This window comes from Procambarus clarkii, chromosome 46 (genome assembly GCF_040958095.1).
Source record: "Procambarus clarkii isolate CNS0578487 chromosome 46, FALCON_Pclarkii_2.0, whole genome shotgun sequence".
Lineage (NCBI taxonomy): Eukaryota > Metazoa > Arthropoda > Malacostraca > Decapoda > Cambaridae > Procambarus > Procambarus clarkii.
In genome coordinates this window covers 20,187,241-20,207,335 of record NC_091195.1, presented here as the reverse complement: position 1 = coordinate 20,207,335, position 20,095 = coordinate 20,187,241, and the positions used below count along the sequence as shown (strand labels likewise).

Below are 20,095 nucleotides of genomic sequence, written 5' to 3'. Positions count from 1 at the left end.
AACATCTTAAATAAACTCAAAAGTACTTTAAAAAGAGCTTCTAAATAAATAAAAATCCTTCTTACAGAATTATGACTGTTTTGGAAGTTGTAAAATTGCTTTTCGAGCTCAGGTTCCTCATATGCTCCCCGAGCCAAGATCATTATAGATGATAGAGAGTCCTCCTAGGACTCTCTATCATCTGCTATGCTACCTGGATTATACTGGAAGTGGGTTATGAGAGTTCTTCTGCAACCCAAATCCAGCCTGGGACCAGGCTTGTCCTGGGATAACTTTTTATCTAAAAGCCTGTTGCTTCTAGTGGTTCACAGGCCCGCATATCCATTACAACTCTGCTGGTTCAAGATTTCTTGCAGGAACTTGACTTATTGTTTCTTGAACATGTCTACTTTTGTTCTGGCAATATGTCTTACAATTGTTCTCATCGTTCTTGTCTTCCACCATGACAGATTTTTGCAAAGTGTCTTATCAAGGAAATCTGGTGGGAAGCCAATTATGAATCCAACTAAAGGAACCAGCTTGCAATAATACAAAAGAGTGAACAATAACATTAATCCCTCCAAGTAAATCTACTACAGTGTGTCCCCAATTCACGACAGGAATACGTTCCTAATTTGTCTATTGAAAGTCGATCGGTTGATACTCGGAACACGATTTTCAATAGGCACAATTCTATAAATGTTCGATGGGTTCCAAATACCCTATAAACTGGGATATTAAATTCTGAAATGTAAATAATGTTGAATAAATACTGGTTTTATTCACTGCATTTGTCTTACTGGATTTGATAATTAATGAGACGAGAGGGAAACTTTCAAGTTTCAATATTTTTTTCAGAATACGTATCCAAAGATGTCTTGGCAATTATGTTTTCTCCTATGCACTAGTGCAAGTCCTATAGATATATTTTTGTGCAGATTTCCAGGGACCAGCGATCTTACCCTATGTTACTGACATTTAGCATGCATTTTCCAGCGACTGATCGACACGAGTATTACTGGACTTCCTATGCTTCTCGCTTAACTATTCTTTTCATAAATCCCTGCATTTAGGTTTTTCGTTCCATAGTTTACCTCTTAGTGCTTCAACCCAAAATGTTCAAGTCGAATCCATGCTTACCCATGTGCTTGTGACTCAGAAATTTGCTACACTCATAGCTTTCTGCCTGATTTTCTTGAGGTTATCTTGAATTGATTTCGGGGCTTTGTTTTTAGTGTCCCTGCGGCCCGGTCCTTGACCAGGCCTCCACCCCAGGAAGCAGCCCGTGACAGCTGATTAACTCCCAGGTACCTATTTACTGCTCAGTAACAGGGGCATAGAATGAAAGAAACTTTGCCCATCGTTTCTCGCTGGCGCCCGGGATCGAACCCGAGACCACAGGATCACAAGTCCAGTGTGCTGTCCGCTCGGCCGACCAGCTCCCTGCTCTTATGTCTTGTTCCAATATTTGGATCTATATTTTCTGGGAGATTAGTCATTTGTTGCTGGCTACGTCTCAGTACTTCCCTATCAATGACTACAGGGCTGTGAGCTCTAGCTCATTATATCCTGCCTCCTGACATGTTTACTACCTCTTTCAATATTAACAGTCATTGTATTTTTCCTAACAATGTGGATGGAATTGGCTTCAACAACTTCTTTCTTCATTGCATTCCTCTTGGTGACCACCTATACAGAGAATTATTTCACTAATTTAACTATCTCAACACATTTATTATTTTTGTCTTCTCTTTTCCTTACAATCATGGTAATATGTTTTTATGTGCATACTTTTAACTCCCTTGTTTTAATTTTTTTTAACAATCCTACATATATCTTTCAAATTATATTTAATCGATTCACTGTGTATAATTTCCTAATAATATCTCTTATTTCTTGAGACCATCATTTACAATTGAGAAACTATATTCCTGCACTAACAATAGTTCTCAACATAAATATCATCCTTGAACATGTTCTGCTTCATTATAAACTCTTCGATACATTTAACAGTCCATAGTCCCTCTTCACATTATCACCCACTTCCTTGGCATCAATAAAGACTTGCCACAACTTAGAATATTTCTCGCGTGCCTTCTCCAGATCCATAACCGTCACGTATGCATTACAATGTTTCTCACGTGCGTTCTCTGGCTCGTTTTCTCACATATCTTCTCTACTACGTCCTCAATAAAAATGCATGGCAATAATTCTGCTTTCAATCTCTCCCAAATATTTCCTCCTTGCCATTTATTCGTGAAAACAGTTGTCAAGTTGAAAGTTATTTCCAATGCCCCACCCGCTGGCCTTCCTCTAACATAAATCACACAGAATTCTAGGTATAATCCAATACTTTAAAACCATTTGTTAGTAAAGCTTACATAGTAATATAAAGAGTTATCAGGCAGACTTGGGCACCTACTTTTGATTCTTCTGCAGCAGTTGGGTCACAGAAGTGTTAAGCAACGCAATTGTTTTCTCCTTATCCTCTAGTTTAGATTTCATCTCATCGTTTTCACTGACTATGGTAGAGATTTGTGCCAAAAGTCCATGAGGGTCAGAATTGACAGCTGCGTAATGCAGGGGCAACTCTTTATATTGGTGAATCATTCTTGAAGGTACAATACTTGAGTGGCCAAAGGAACCACCTGATTGTTGCTGCTGCTGCTCCAGTTTCTCAATCTAGAAAATGACATTAGGTATATTTACTATTTAATGCTATATCTGAAATTAAACTGTATTAAAAAAAAAATGCACCACTCTGCCACATCATTGAGCCCCCACCATCATTCCGTAACCATCTCATTGGTTATATTGTTACACTTCTTTAACTTTTATCTTTGGTAATCGACCCCATGACAAAACAGCACCACTTAAGAACTCCCACACTCATGCCTTGAACACATTTAGTTTAAGCAGTTATTGTCAAACTGAACAACACATTAAGTTATTCTTAGTCCATACACAGAAATACTGTATAAAATGGACATAAACATACAAGAATATCAGTCTGTGTAAAATAAATTATTATTATTACTAAATGCCTAACTTCTGTCACTTACATTGTCCTCTAAATCCAGTACCAATGGCAACTAACAATTCTAAAGATACTAATAATTAAAATATTTACCTTACTCATTAGGCTATCAATCTTATCCGACATCTTGGACACCGATATTTTGAGTTCAGTATTCTGTGATCTTGTCTCGGAAAACAAGAGGGAGAGGGTTGGGTCAGAGACTGGAGCAGCGTGTTGTGGAGCCACAGCATGAGACCCTACGGCACCAGACACCGGCATTGTCGAGTATCCTGAACCCTGTAATAGAGCACAACAATTACTGTATCATAATAATCATTCCTATTGTCGGCGACAGAAAGCCTGTACACAGGTTTCTTGAAGTCCCTGTAGGTCAACTACTGACCTTTCCCAGGATGCAACCCACAACAGTTGCCTAACTCCTGGGTACCTATTGTGAATCAAGGACTTAAGACCACTGTGCTATAGGATCCAAACACTACACTACATTAAAATTTTAATGAGGCATGTTAGCAATTATCATATCCTGTGCACAAGAACAGATTCGTACCACAATGCCAGCGTGTTGCCAAGGAGCTTGTTGATAAACCACCAGTTGCTGTGGGTGTGGAGAAAGATGAGGAGGTCGAGGGGCCGGCTCTGGTCTCGAAGTTTCAGAGCGAGCTGACTGAGCCCTTGATCTGATGGCAGGGGTTGCCGCTAACTCCTCTGTTGATCCAGACATTGAGCCACTATTATGCCTTGCATTTTTCCGTCTTGAAATCTCTTCCTGTAAATTATTTTAGGAAATTTTAGGAAAATATTGAAGTACACGCACCATACAGTACGGGGGCACTCTTTCTTAGAGCTGTTTCTCCGGAAAGATAGATGCAACGGCTTCACCAAAAATATACAAACAGTGGGCATGTTTATACAGTTCTATATACACGTATATTAGTAACTGAGGCTCAGTAAAGATCACTATATTTAAAGGATCATGTTCCAATAATATCTCAAAGAAAATTTTAAGCAAGACAAAGTTTTGATCATGGGGAAACATTATGGGCCTGTTTTAAAGAACATGGCTTGTCTTAATTTTGAGAGTGAGGAGTTTTGATCAGTTAGAATGGATGTTGGCTCATGTCTTCTTAAATAATGAATGATTTTATCCTTAAATCTTGATAAAGACACAGTTCGAGTCAAATGAAACTCAGTAGAACTGTTTGGGAAAAATATTGTATGGTTGGTGTTCATTTTTATATTCAGTGCAGTTTTTGTTCACCCAGGTAGGCAAGTCATGACAATATCTTTGAAAAATGTGGTATGGGGGTTGGGCCATGGGAAGGATCAAGAACGAGTTTAAAAAAATTCTATCCAATCAGGTTCCACTGGTAGATAGCCAACATAAGATAGGTTGAATTAAGATTTCTAGCAATCAAATTCACCCACAGTGGAAAATAAAAGTGACAAAAGTGACATTGCACAAAATGCATTTTTAAAGAGTTTCATAGCTCAGTGTAACAACAGGGAAAGAAACTGGAGCCACGGTCATAAACGGCCATACCACGTTGAGAACACCGCTTCTCGTCCGATCAGCGAAGTTAAGCAACGTTGGGTTTGGTTAGTACTTGGATGGGTGACCGCCTGGGAACACCAAATGCTGTTGGCAATAATGTTTTTTACCTGATCAACCAGGCTGTGACTCGTACGTCAGGCTGTGAGCAGCCGCGTCCAACAGCCTGGTTGATCAGTCCGGCAACCAGGAGGCCTGGTCGACGACCGGGCCGCGGGGACGCTAAGCCCCGGAAGCACCTCAAGGTAACCTCAAGGTATGGTAAAGCAACAGAACATTGCTCAAACTAAATTCTATAGTGCAGATGATGAGTCACAATAACATGGCTGAAGAAATGATGACTCGACCCCAACTCAGAAGATGGAGGAGCGACGATGTTTTGGTCCGTCGTGGACCATTGTCACACAAGATGATGATGGTCCAGGACGGACCGAAACGTCGTTGCTTCTCCGTCTTCCGAGTTGTGGTTTGGTCATCATTAAATTCTATGGTTCTATTCATTTTAAGGTTGATGCAGCTTCCACTCACCCAATGGGGCTTCCTTGGAAAAATAAGGTTTCGGGGCAGTCAATTAATTTTGAAAGTGTTTTAAGATGAAGGAGAAGAAGTAGGTGGTAATATATAAAAGAATATCAATTACTCTTCAACACACTTATAACTCTGAGGTTGATAGAAAATCACAAGAGATAAGGTAACTATCAGGAGAAATCCTTAAGCCATTATGACTATATAGCACTTGGAAGGGACATGAGGATTTAGGATAGGACAGAGGAAAGGAATGGAGCCCAACCACCTGGATGATTGGGGATTGAACGCCAACCTACAAGAAGCAAGGCCGTTGCTCTACCATCCAGTCTAATTGGATGGAAATCATAGGAGCACAAGTACAAATTTGACAACTTATAAGGTTTCCTTCCTTCACGATCAACATACTAACCACTTCACTTTCTGAATCAGTGGGTTGTGAACAACTATTACTGTGTCTAGTTGGGAGCAGAGGATGACCCACCCGTGCCATACGGGAGACGAGAGATGCCTTGCTTGAAGAGCCCACATCAGTTTTTGCGTGTTCTTTCGTATCTGTTGAAAATATTTTGGTTTTGGTACAAAATAATAAAACATATCTCTGATATTTCTAAAATTCACATCAAATGATCATAAAAATAAGATCTTTATTACAAATGTACATCAATGCTAAGTTTAAAAAGAGAAAATACGGGGAAATTACTAAACCAAGCATACCATACTGCTTCAAACGTTGTTATATTAATTAAGATATATCAATATACTAAATTCTATACGAGTAAAGAATACCTTCAGGCAACGATTCAAAATTTCCAGATGCAACCGAGCTTTCTTCTTTAAGTGCTTGCTGATTATCTACTTGTGGTGTATTCCTTCCCGATTGGTCCCCGCCTTTCTGTCTGACTCGTTCTACTGTGAGGTCATACATTATTAGGCCACCACTATCCTGCAAATACAGATGGTCAATAAAACATTAATTATATTTATGTCGGTATCTGGTTACTATACCGATGGCCGCAAGGTGACAGTTAATATGATATTAATAGCCTATTAAACGTATCAACATGAGACAGAACATGAAACAATGGGTATAAATTGGATAAGTTTAAGATTTAGGAAAAAATCCTGGTAAATACTGGTTTGGTAACAAGGCGAGAATGCTGAGATACATTATAGTTCATGCTCTGTGTTCCTTCCCCTTTTGCAATGGACGATGGTTTCAGGGTCACTGTTGTAACGCAAAACACACGACTGACTTTTTAATCCCCTTGAACGTGCCTGTGCAGGAACGCTGAGCGGCTAGCTGGTGACGTCACTGACCATTAGCGATGTTTGTGCAAGGGTCACCGGGGTAACGAAAAACACACGACACAAGACGTGTCCGCTAAAAAAAGCAAAACGGACACGACTTGTGTCTTCCCCCACTACTGGTCACTACTGGTTAACTGGTTACTAATAGTGACCAGTTAACAGTGCGAGTGATGTAGATTCAAATTATGCCAATAACCCACTAATTTTGAAACACAAATGTCAGAAGCCTGCAAAATAAATATAACTTACTTCATGCGCACGAAGATGCAGAAAATCGTGACAACAGTAAATTAGTTAAACATGAGGCCAAGAAGTATTGCCGGGTGAATTTCACTTCCCAGAATACCTGTCCAACCACTATGACTAGGCAGCAGAAGGGAAGGGAACTCACTAGGCAGCAGAAGGGAAAGGAGCTATCAGGAGACAGCACCAAGCCATTACAACTATATAGCAATCGGAAGGGATCAGGATAAGGATTAGGGATGGGACAGGGGGAGGAAAGGAATAGTGCCCAACCCCTTAGACGGTCGGGAATTGAATGCCGACCTGCAGGAAGTGAAACCGTCACTCTACCGTCCACCCCAAGTGGTTGGGCGACTGGCCAGCAGAGTGACACACACGCGCTTCTTGCACATTGGCATTCAATCTCCGACCATCCAGGTCCTTGGCCACCATTCCTTTCTTCCAGTCTATCCCAATCATTATCCTCATATCCCTCCCAAGTGCTATAATCGTAATGACTTGGTGCTTTCCCCCTTGATCATTATTTTACCAATCTTCCCAGGATACTGCACTTCTGCCTTCCTTCATGAAGAAAGAGGTAACATTAGAAGATTTCCAGTCTTGAGTCATAGTGCGATAATAAACTGCTTCATCCTTGATGAAGCAGTTTACTATCGGTTACCCGACTACATGCATAACTTGCCAGTTAACATTCATTCGTGCATTCATCCCCATTCACATCATAATGTTAAATGAATCACGTTAACCACCAAATGGAACCCCAACACGTCAGAAAGATATTCTCAACTTATCATAACCTCTAGTGATGTATGAAAAGTCCCCTCCCCTCCCCTCTCAAAAATAAATAAAAATATAAAATACAGATAGTTATTAATTTTACGTGGCAATAATTCAACAATAAAAAAGGGACCCAAGAGTTCCTAAGCCATTCAAAGAAAACGGACAAATTACCTTTGGCTGAGGCGTAAAGACGAGGAGTCGGGAGCACTTCTGTGTCCCCAGCAGTTTTGCCTCCCAACCTCCCATTCCGTCCTTTAGTTTGACACGATGACCTGTTTTACCTTCGTCAATCTGTAGAGATGTTTCGTATTACATTAGCTTCAGAGGAAAATTTCTCTATATAAATAGAGGACCTACAATAATTCAGTGAATGCTCACTAATTGGAAGGCGGGTAGCTGGAACTTGTCACAATGATGTCAATTGTGGGTAGTGAAGATCTTACAAAGCTAGTGATCGTGCATATTGAAAATCTTACAAAGCTAGCAATCATGCGTGTTGAAGATCTTACAAACGCTAGCAATCATGCGTGTTGAAGATCTTACAAACGCTAGCAATCATGCGTGTTGAAGATCTTACAAACGCTAGCAATCATGCGTGTTGAAGATCTTACAAACGCTAGCAATCATGCATGTTGAAGATCTTACAAAGCTAGCAATCATGCGTGTTGAAGATCTTACAAACGCTAGCAATCATGCATGTTGAAGATCTTACAAACGCTAGCAATCATGCGTGTTGAAGATCTTACAAACGCTAGCAATCATGCGTGTTGAAGATCTCACAAACGCTAGCAATCATGCACATTGAAGATCTTACAAAGCTAGCGATCATGCGTGTTGATCTTACAAAGCTAGCGATCATGCGCATTGAAGATCTTACAAAGCTAGCGATCATGTACATTGAAGATCTTACAAAGCTAGCGATCATGCGCATTGAAGATCTTACAAAGCTAGCGATCATGCGCATTGAAGATCTTACAAAGCTAGCGATCATGCACATTGAAGATCTTACAAAGCTAGCGATCATGCACATTGAAGATCTTACAAAGCTAGCGATCATGCGCATTGAAGATCTTACAAAGCTAGCGATCATGCGTGTTGATCTTACAAAGCTAGCGATCATGCGCATTGAAGATCTTACAAAGCTAGCGATCATGCGTGTTGATCTTACAAAACTAGCGATCATGCGCATTGAAGATCTTACAAAGCTAGCGATCATGCGCATTGAAGATCTTACAAAGCTAGCGATCATGCGCATTGAAGATCTTACAAAGCTAGCGATCATGAGCATTGAAGATCTTACAAAGCTAGCGATCTTGCATAGTGAAGAGATATAATAATAATAATAATAATCATGAGTACATATTAGAAGAACACCGACGGTTAGTCAGTCTGATGTGAAACTGTACAGTGCATTATATACAAAATTAAATTGTTTTAATTTAGTAACAATTACTATTAGTGACCATATGATCACATTTAACACAAAATTCAGCCTTTGGGGGATTCTGGGGTACCAGGTGAGTCAGCAATTGTTATATACCCAGGGATTGTTGGGTGGCCCTGGGGTAATCCTTGGTGTCTCTTCATTGCATCTAAGGGCAGATTGAATCAGTATTGGATTGATATCTGATCTCTATGTGCTCCTCACCTCATACAGGGGAGGGGAGGGGATTTTGTAAAGCTAATAGGCAATGAGTCTCGGACTACCTGGTATTGTCTAGTCCGAATTATAACTAGCTACAACACAAGCTACTAAGAGAGCTACATAGAAAAATATTGTCTCATTTTTTCCCTACATTGATTTGTGTTTTTCCTGTTCATTTAAGTTATTTTCTTGTCACTTTTCTTACATTTGTAATAAAAATAATGCTCTTTTCATATGTACCATTCACCATTATAATGGAAACCAAGTCTAGAACAGCAATTACTTATTCCTGACGGATATACAGTTTCATAGACTTACTGCATCAGGTGACTTGTTCATCAACTACCACCAAACAGCACCAGCAGCAACCAGGCCCAAACTCCAGTTCTAAAACTCGGATATCTGGCTGAACATTACAGGATCCTTGTTATCTTGAGATGATTTCGGGGCTTTTTAGTGTCCCCCGCGGCCCGGTCCTCGACCAGGCCTCCACCCCCAGGAAGCAGCCCGTGACAGCTGACCAACACCCAGGTACCTATTTTACTGCTAGGTAACAGGGGCTCGGCTCCCAAAGGCTCGGGCTCGGGAAGCTCAAGCTCTATCAACTGGGCTACGAATAGTCTTAATAAGGAAAGTTTCTAGGAAAAATAATAAGTAATAACTTAATAAGAAAAATAATGGATGCTTAAGGATGCTTAAAATATTGTTTTGATGTATTTTCTAAACTTGCCTATTGCTGTGAACAATTTCTTATCATGAAGCAGGCATTACCACTTTATGGAGTGAAAGGTCTTAAAAAGATATCCTACAATTCAAGGATAATAGTTCATATAAATTACAAATGATAAATAATGGGCAAGATGCCTCCATCTTCAGAGGTAACTGTTGCCCAAGGTGCACACAGCAAGTCCTGCCTTAATCCTTCATAAACAGCTGGATTTAACAAGTCCAAAATTTTTATACCTATTATTTCTTTAAGATATCTACTATAGTTACACGTGTAAAGCTAATACATTTGAAGAATTTCTAATATCTTGTTTGTTTTGTTATAGGGTAAGTTATATGCAATAGGTTTTGACTTTTGCCAGAAGTGGCAGACCACCAACATACCAAACTTTACCATAATCTACAGTTTCCATATGATCTTGGTATCGATGTATGTGCAGATAACCTGAATCAGATACAGACGAGGAGTCACAATAACGTGGCTGAAATATGTTGACCAAACCACACACTAGAAACTGAAGGTCCGTCCTGGACCATTCTCAAGTCGATTCTCAAGTCTCACAATCGACTTGAGGAGAATGTTCCAGGACGGACCGAAACGTCGTCGTCCCTTCACTTTCTAGTGTGTGGTCTGGTCAACAACCTGAATCAGAGCCTGCCATAATTAAATCCAATTACTGTGTGTCCACTGAGTTGGTAAAAGCATTCCTTTACAAAAATACAAGTTCATGATAGATAAACCTTTACCTTTTCTAATAAAACTTAAAGTAAATAGCTAGGAACAAATCTCTTCCTTGAACACACGTTACAACAAGTTATTTATTCCAGCAGTGAACACATTCTCTTAAGAGAAATATAAAATGAACCATCAGAATCTACACACACACACACACACACACACACACACACACACACACACATATAGTACTGTACAATAATATTTCAAGCCTGATGCTTCCTAAAGTTCACTTGGTAAATAAAGTAATCTTCTTATTAGAACTTTGCTTAACAGTACTGTACTGATAATACTGTCCTTATTCTATTGACAATACAAAGAATGGATGTATAATTAGCTGGAAAATGAAGGTTGTTGACATACTTGCTCCCCTTTCTTTCCATTGGTAATACTCCACGCAGAGAATGATACTTGAGCTTGGTCACCCTCTTGTAGTAGTGGTCCTTCACCCACTACAACCGTCTGTGTTGCCACCACACCACCAGACGCCGTTCCGACTAGTGCGCGACAAATACCGATCTGTAAATCAGTAACCAATGGCAGCAAAATCTTGGCGAGTATAGATGTTATACAGTAATGATATTATTTATCTAAGATAAATATGTTGAAAACTAGTACAGACAAAAATACCACACTGAGTATAAATGGACTGCTGCTCTTGGAAAAGTGTACATGGATATTCCTTGAAGTAAGATCTTGTCTAGCCCATTGAACAGAATCATGCATATTCAGGGAAAGTCAATATTCTGCAATGGTGCAGAAGGCATCTTTTCAAACTGTTGGTAAGGAAACACTAGACACATACTCAGTCCAGCTGTGAGCGACCTCTTAAAAGGTTCACTGGTAGATGCTCAAAGCCTTTCGGAACTCAAGTATTTGGGATAACAGGGACTGTCACTGCATGTACCACGAGAATTCTGCCCATATCATCACAAAGTGGAAGTACCAACACCAAAACAGCATCCCCTCATTCAAGCTCCCATCATCCTTTCCAATTAAAAACAAAATATATAAATAAATATCTGGATAGGGAAATCAAGAAAACAAGAGAGGGAATGAAAGCAACCAAATATTTCTCTCTGAAACTTCCAGCAGCCCAAGAAGTCCAGTTTCAGAGCACCTTGATCCTTGCTTGAAGACAAGATAATTATCTGGAAGAAAGCTAACCCAGCACAACATACTAGCAGCACAGATACTGGGCTGCTAAAGTGCAGTTTCAGTACCCCTTCAGGGCAAAAAATTACACGGGTTCTGTGCACAAAGCTATTCCTGCAGCTGACTCAGCTTGGCAAATGAGAAGTAGCTACGAGACGCAAACCTTAATAAAAGGCACCATTGTGCATTGGTGCAAGGATTAATGTAAACACAAAGATGAGAGCAGATTTTAATATTTATGCCTATAGAAGACTCATCAACTAACAGATATACACAGGGCTAGAAGGTAATTATAAAGGAACAAAATGCACAAGTGGCAGTGAGGTCAAGTGGGTTGAGGTCAATTAGATGTATGATATAACAGCCCATCCTCCCCTTTAGATATTATAAGCACCAGCAGTGTGGACCATCATACATATATTGATGTAATGGACAATTAGCAAGTAGAATTTGGTACTACAAACCAGAAAAGGTTTCCCATACCTGTTGCTACAGTAATAGAACCTAACCTAACCATCCTAGGCCGAATATATGCTATCTGAGGACTAATACAGTACATATGCGTGCTATACTAGGCCTAGGAATATTTAAGTTTGGTTTTAGCTTCGTTTTGTCCAGACTATAAAGTGAATAGTACTAAATTCTACCATCTAATCGTCCAATATGTAAATATATGTACAATATTGCACATAGTTACAAACGTACTATCTAAACAGAAGGATGGGTTGGATGTGAAGGTTGGTAATCGTTGCGACAAAGTAATACATAGGCAAGACACCCAGAATTGTCGATGCAAGGATTTATAACCATGCCTGCCATTTCTTTAATGTTAACAACACTTAGTCACACAGGAAGCAGCAGCCTTACCTCATTAACTTTTGGCATGCTAACCTCATCATCAAAGAAGAAAAATAATATTAAGAGACTGTGGGTTTCTGCGTCGTCGCAGAAACCCACAGTCGTCGTCGTCTGTGTCGTCGTCTCTTGTCGAAGAGACGTCGTCGTTGAAGAGACGTCGTCGTCTCTTCAATTTCTAGTGTGTGGTCTGGTCAACATTAAGAGACTGTGGTTTCTGCAGCCATCAAATACTACAGCACAAACTAATGAATGTAGGAACATTCAACATTGCTTCTCTTTTGCTATATTGTTACTGCATAAATACAAATTATAATATATAATTCAGGGGTTCTGCTAGTAAAGTTGGGTTTTTAGTACTTGGTAGAATTCCGGGTTCGAATCCCGGGCAGGACAGAAATGGTTGGCCATTTTTCCTATCACCTAATGCTCCTGCTGTCTACCTAATAGTAAATAGGTACCAAGGGGTATCAGTCAGCTTGCTGTGGGGTTGCATCCTCAGGAGGGTCAGTAATTCGACTCTGGGGGAACCTCGTCATAAGTCTAACATGTACTGTATGTATAAACTGGCTGCCTGTTCCCCAACACAAATGAATTATTATTAAATACCCTAATATTTCCAATATTCTGTAAGCTGATTTCAATAACGAAATTTAACATTTTAATCCATGATATTATGGGCAACGTTTCCACCAGCTGTGAACTCTGTCCCAACATCCTAAGCAAATCCACACATTCCCCACTGCAGCGAACAAGAGTTTGTGGAATCGGGTGAGTAAATACAGCCAGGAAAATGTGCATTCCAACTGGAGATTGACTGAACTGAGATTCGTTGAATTGAGGTTCCAGTGTATTGGCTTTATTACACAAAAGCCTCTGTCACTTCCTGGGGAAAAAGAACTACTCCCCCAATCCACAGATCGGGAGAAGAGTTGAGGGTAGGAAAGAGAAAGCTGTGAGTGAAGATCGGTCCTCTCAACCAAATCCCAAGGAACATAGGAGGAAAGATCTCCAAGCCTAGGGAGCCGGTCGGCCGAGCGGACAGCACGCTGGACTTGTGATCCTGTGGTCCTGGGTTCGATCCCAGGCGCCGGCGAGAAACAATGGGCAGAGTTTCTATCACCCTATGCCCCTGTTACCTAGCAGTAAAATAGGTACCTGGGTGTTAGTCAGCTGTCACAGGCTGCTTCCTGGGGGTGGAGGCCTGGCCGAGGACCGGGCCGCGGGGATACTAAAGCCCCGAAATCATCTCAAGATAACCTCAAGATAGCCTTTAACCCCTTTCTCTCAGGGCCCCACTCTCAGAGGAAGGGGAAGGAAAGTTAAGCACTTAAAAGCTGTAGTGGTAGCAGTAAAAATCCCCGAAAGCATGGTTCAAGCAGGGCCTTTCAGTTCCCGATACTGTACATCACAAATCAACTAGGCCAGAGCTGAAGGGACCAGAAGGGCCATATCCTTCTATAGAATAAAAGGTTCCTGCAAGGCACAGAAACCTCCACAGTTGACATTTCAGTGAATGAGCCAACAAGCACCATGTGAAGAAGGGGCTCAAAGAAGGTTAAAGCCCCACACGTGGAATTTACAGGCTACTCATGCCAGTGCTACCTCTTGGGTGGCTTAATCTTCATCAATCACACATGGAAGACTGTGCACACTCGAGATAAAACTAACAAGCCTAAAAGAAAGAAAAAACAGACAGAAGGAATGGCTGTCAGGGTATAATACAAATGCCTACATTCCTTCAAGCTACATAATGCATAGTTTGACCAATCTTTGTATTACAATACAATACAATACAATTTTATTTAGGTAAGGTACATACATACAATAAATATTTACAAGGAATGTTTGACTTATAGGTATAGCTAGTACATACAATGCCTAAAGCCACTATTACGCAAAGCGTTTCGGGCATAAGCAAAGCGTTTCGGGCATCAACATTTGCATCAACATTTGCATCAACATTTGCATCAACATTTGCATCAACATCAACATCATTTGTGCAACATTGTTGCACAATGACAAACAACCCCAAGGGAGGACAAGAATTTTGGCTTTAAACATTGCTTAGTACATCACCAGAACCTTGGCCTCAATCTGAATTGCCCTTGTAGAAGAGGCCCAAGTGTAAAGGCACTAGTCCTAAGTTAACCCTAAAACTAAGAGGGGGCTTGAATAGCCTGTGATCAAATCTCCACATTTCAAAAGAAAATTCCAAGAAGCTGTGAATGTGTTGGGATAATTAGGAGAATATCCCCCCTGCTAATATACTACTAAATCCAAGCTGAAAGAACCAATCAGGTAAACACTCCAGGCACAAATACAACTTGTATATTCACTTACTCAAATAAACAAAATTCCATGGATAAACACAAATGTTTAAACTGGTAATTAATGAGAACCCTATAGTATAGCAATCCCTATGATGCCAAACAGAACACAGAAGGGCTTTGAGTGTTCACGAATAAACCTTCAAGACATCACGACAGGCTGCAAGTGGAATTTTCCGTGTCTCCCTAGCACCAGTAGGGCTCAGCACGGACAGCCCATGATAGGCTCAAGAATCTGTCCACCAGTTGATTGACAGTCGAGAGGCGGGACCAAAGAGACAAAGCTCAACCCCCGCAAGCACAATTAGGTGAGTACTTGTGAAAAGATCCCTGCTGCAGCAGTACAAAATGCTGATTTATCCTGAGTGCTGGATCCTGACCATGGAACCAGAATGGACCCTGCTTTAGGGAACACTAGAGTGAGACCGATAACATTTCTGAATACATTTCATCATTTTCACATGAAGTAAATACTAAATGCATGGGATAGATATATATATATGAATACAGTACTCACATTTTTGCTTGAGCATTTATGAATTTGCATCATCATAACATAATTGATATGGCATGCAGGCGATGAGTCACAATAACGTGACTAAAGTAAGTTGACCAGACCACACACTAGAAGGTGAAGGGACGACGACGTTTCGGTCCGTCCTGGACCATTCTCAAGTCGATGGACTTGAGAATGGTCCAGGACGGACCGAAATGTCGTCGTCCCTTCACCTTCTAGTGTGTGGCCTGGTCAAATTGATATGGCATCATACTGTAATTGATTCAAATATGATTAATGGGTTAAGCTTAATAGAAAAAGCAATGCAGTACCTGTGTGATAAAGTCTACGTACTGTCCAGCTTCGAGCATAATGGACCAGTCCCTGTGTTGATCATCAATAAAACTTCCGTAATTGTTTGCCTGTATCTGTAGAAAAGCAATTATAAGTTACATTTCAGTAACTAAATATTTTACAAAAGCTACAAAGAAAAGGCGGTATCTCCTTTAGTAAGGGACATGTCAACACAAAGTAATATTATGAAACATTCTTAAAAATAAATATATACAGTGATGACCATCTCGCAATACAATCTAAATTATTGTTATGCAAACAATTTACCAATCCTACCCACCCACTTGATCCTCTTCCCTCGTATTCACTTCCTACCCACCCACTTGATCCTCTTCCCTCGTATTCACTTCCTACCCACCCACTTGATCCTCTTCCCTCGTATTCACTTCCTACCCACCCACTTGATCCTCTTCCCTCGTATTCACTTCCTACCCACCCACTTGATGCTCTTCCCTCGTATTCACTTCTGTCTCTCCCGCTCTCATTTCTATCCCTATGTGTACAAATGGAGCATAAATAATGCTGCACAGCTTAATCATAACATAAACAAAATGGAAAACGTGCAAAGACATGCCACTAAGTGGCTCCCAGAACTGAAGGACAAGAGCTACGAGGAGAGGTTAGAGGCATTAAATATGCAAAAACGAGAAGCTAGAAGACATAAGAGGCGATATGATTACTATGTAAAAGATAGTAACGGGACTCGATAAAATTAATGGGGAAGAATTCCCGAGACCTGGAACTTCAAGAACAAGAGGTCGTAGATTTAAACTAACAAAACAAAGTTACCGGAGAAATACAAGAAAATTCACTTTTGTAAACAGAGTGGTAGAAAGTTGGAACAAGTTAGGTGAGAAGGTGGTGGAGGCCAAGACTGTCAGTAGTTTCAAAGCGTTATATGGCAAAGAGTGCTGGGAAGACGGGACACCACGAGCGTAGCTCTCATCCTGTAACTACACTTAGGTAATTACAGCTGAAACAAGTCAGACCATATGATGAACACAAAAATGACAAACCAAGTCCAAGAAAATTATTACCACGCCCAATAAAACAAAAAGCCAAACTTATGGAGAAGAACACAAAGCTTCCCCAATCCCACTGCCAGAATCAAGAGTCGGGAGAAATGCAGCCTTGACACCTTCATACTGGAAATAAAAGATGGAGAAATAAATCCTAAGGTGTACCTTAATCATATGACTGGATAGGAAGCTTACAAAGAAAAACGAAACCTCACCCGAGACAAAAAATGAAAGTGAAAGGATAAAACTCCAAGATACAATTCAGTGACCAGATGGTTCCAAAGGAGCAAGAGTCGACTGCTAGGGAAAGAATGAACGAGGTAGCTGGAGAAAGGGGAAACAAGGGTACTTCCATTCCACCCGCCAATAAGGAAGGCTTTGCCACGGCTAATCAATGCAAGCCGACAGAATTAGGCCTCATTCAATGATCAAGAAAGAACCAAGAGAAAAAAACATCCGAATGGCAACCGATAATGAAAGATGGCGAACAAACGAGAAAAAGAAGACCCACCCGGCTACCTCCTGTTGACGCCTCAAGAAATGACACACATACTACACCAACAGTTTTACCACCTGCCTCCCATACAGATACACAAGACCTAGAAGCACCACATGTAAAAATCAATGGAGAGCTTTGAGCTATAAAGAAAGGTTGTGCCACAGATACTTTGGAAAGGGAGAAGACAAAATATGAGCCAAGAAAGCCAGGAATCAGAACTGAATCAGCCACAGAATCAGAGAAGAAAGATGTAAACGTTTCCACTAACTTCATTCCATTATAGCTTTCCCATCACAACAGTATCAACACTATACCCCCTCATGAGGCCCTTACAGTAAATAAGAACTGCTGGTGTATCCGGGCTCGAGTCAGGTGGTCTTGCTTAGATCGATATAGGAGTAACTGGAAATTTTTTTCGGGGCAGTTTCCTAGAATACAGCTCATGGCACGACCCTGAGACTGTGCCACACCATTCACGCTGAAAATAAAAATTATATTTCAGAGAAAGAATAACAGGTATGCAAATTCAACTCATTCATTAAATACAATTAGTGCTAGTATGTCATCATAACAATTGGGCCAGAGAACTATTATATCAATCTCTTTCCCTATTGGATGCCTCAATATCAATATTTAATCTAGGGGGATGTCGCAACAACTGATCTTGGGGATGTCATAACTGATCTTGGAGGTGTCGTAATAACTGATCTTGGAGGTGTCGTAATAACTGATCTTGGAGGTGTCGTAATAACTGATCTTGGAGGTGTCGTAATAACTGATCTTGGAGGTGTCGTAATAACTGATCTTGGAGGTGTCGTAATAACTGATCTTGGAGGTGTCGTAATAACTGATCTTGGAGGTGTCGTAATAACTGATCTTGGAGGTGTCGTAATAACTGATCTTGGAGGTGTCGTAATAACTGATCTTGGAGGTGTCGTAATAACTGATCTTGGAGGTGTCGTAATAACTGATCTTGGGTGTCATAACTGATCTTGGGGATGTCGTAACAACTGATCTTGGGAGGTGTCATAACTAATCTTGGGGATGTCGTAACAACTGATCTTGGGGATGTCGTAACAACTGATCTTGGGGATGTCGTAACAACTGATCTTGGGGATGTCGTAACAACTGATCTTGGGGATGTCGTAACAACTGATCTTGGGGATGTCGTAACAACTGATCTTGGGGATGTCGTAACAACTGATCTTGGGGATGTCGTAACAACTGATCTTGGGGATGTCGTAACAACTGATCTTGGGGATGTCGTAACAACTGATCTTGGGGATGTCGTAACAACTGATCTTGGGGATGTCGTAACAACTGATCTTGGGGATGTCGTAACAACTGATCTTGGGGATGTCGTAACAACTGATCTTGGGGATGTCGTAACAACTGATCTTGGGGATGTCGTAACAACTGATCTTGGGGATGTCGTAACAACTGATCTTGGAGATGTCGTAACAACTGATCTTGGGGATGTCGTAACAACTGATCTTGGGGATGTCGTAACAACTGATCTTGGGGATGTCGTAACAACTGATCTTGGGGATGTCGTAACAACTGATCTTGGGGATGTCGTAACAACTGATCTTGGGGATGTCGTAACAACTGATCTTGGAGATGTCGTAACAACTGATCCTGGAGATGTTGTAACAACTGATTTTGGGAGGTGTCATAACTGATCTTCAGGATGTTGTAACAACTAAGGTTGGGGATGACACAGCTAAGTTAGGGAAAGCCATACCTAAGGGATGCCAAACAATAGAGCTATTGTTATCAGGTACCCGAGAATAATTTGACTATTAGTGGGGAAAAAAATTGAGAAGATGTATGATGCCACTAGTTTACTCACTATAAATAAGCATGTACTGGAGCTGCCATCATGATAGCCATAGTTTGTACTAAAGTCTGTTGTCCTGAAGGAGTCAAACTATTGTTCTTGGCTCCCGAACCACCAGTCGAGTCGGCAGAATCAGAACGTGGCTGCTTTGGGGCAACATACTTAAGGCTGGAAGACTTGTCCGCTTTCCCACCAAATAAGGAGGATAACTTGGAGCTGTTGAATATATTCTAAATTAGTTATTTATTTATTTAATCATACAAAAAGATACAATGGGTTGTTAAGGGGGTACATATGCTGGAGGGTGAATACAGTAGTGTATTCTTACATAGCCACTAGCACTGCTAAGTTAGATACAGTACTGTAAAATGAGAACATTTCATAAATGATTTATGATACAAAATTTTGAAACGGATGAAAATGAATATCCCATTCCACACACACGACAACACGACTTAAGGGTCCAGGACAGACAACACAGTTGTAACGGTTCTATTGTTACGTAAAGTATGGTGACAAATAAACACAGACACTAAGATACTATATATATATTTGGTCGAATATACAGAAGTACACCGGTGATACTTTGGTGTGAGTTGAGCGCACTGAGCGTCGGTACAGTATCTCGCAAGTGTCTGCTCTAGACCACACTTGAAAGTAGACTAGTTAATGTTTGCTATTCTTGCTGCTTATATTGCTCGGGCAACACCTCACCGTGTTGCCCGGGCAACGCCTCACCTCATTCATCTCCAAAGGTTGACAGGAATATTAACAATGCATTTGGAGCGAGTATATTATTGGGATAATCTACTCGCTACACAGTCATCACTTTCTTTTGTGGAAACCACGTGGAAAATTTAAGTGCATACGATAATGTACCGATTAAGGTCTATGACAAGGTGTCAGCAAAAGTAGGCTATAATAGGAAAGAAATTGTCCAGGATTTTTATGTAGTGGATTCACATAATTTTAGACTATGTGGCAAGTCACCGAGTATAGTGGTAAGACACTCA

General features: G+C 40.6%; 1 protein-coding gene and 1 non-coding gene across 7 annotated transcripts in view; one reads left to right on the top strand and one right to left on the bottom strand.

Moving 5' to 3' along the window:
- The window catches only part of LOC123770468 (FK506-binding protein 15), a 43,308-nt gene that overhangs the window by 17,167 nt on the left and 6,046 nt on the right, over nucleotides 1-20,095 (bottom strand). For 4 of the 6 annotated variants that reach the window (XR_011222180.1, XR_011222181.1, XM_045762334.2 and 1 more), the window contains exons 2-11: nucleotides 19,095-19,298; nucleotides 17,576-17,720; nucleotides 15,703-15,798; nucleotides 10,898-11,053; nucleotides 7,599-7,718; nucleotides 5,883-6,039; nucleotides 5,506-5,648; nucleotides 3,567-3,785; nucleotides 3,110-3,295; nucleotides 2,402-2,661 (exon numbers count right to left, since the gene is read on the bottom strand). Coding sequence is in view for 4 of the 6 variants with exons in the window: in XM_045762334.2 (XP_045618290.2) it covers nucleotides 2,402-2,661; nucleotides 3,110-3,295; nucleotides 3,567-3,785; nucleotides 5,506-5,648; nucleotides 5,883-6,039; nucleotides 7,599-7,718; nucleotides 10,898-11,053; nucleotides 15,703-15,798; nucleotides 17,576-17,720; nucleotides 19,095-19,298 (1,686 nt within the window). In the remaining 2 variants the exon portion in view is untranslated. Of the gene's footprint in view, nucleotides 1-2,401; nucleotides 2,662-3,109; nucleotides 3,296-3,566; nucleotides 3,786-5,505; nucleotides 5,649-5,882; nucleotides 6,040-7,598; nucleotides 7,719-9,390; nucleotides 9,537-10,897; nucleotides 11,054-15,702; nucleotides 15,799-17,575; nucleotides 17,721-19,094; nucleotides 19,299-20,095 lie in introns of those variants that run through there. The other 2 variants (XM_069301797.1, XM_069301798.1) reach the window with 2 other exon arrangements.
- On the top strand, nucleotides 4,546-4,664 carry LOC123770638 (5S ribosomal RNA). The gene has a single exon (XR_006774369.1). It is a non-coding gene; the product is annotated as a 5S ribosomal RNA (ribosomal RNA).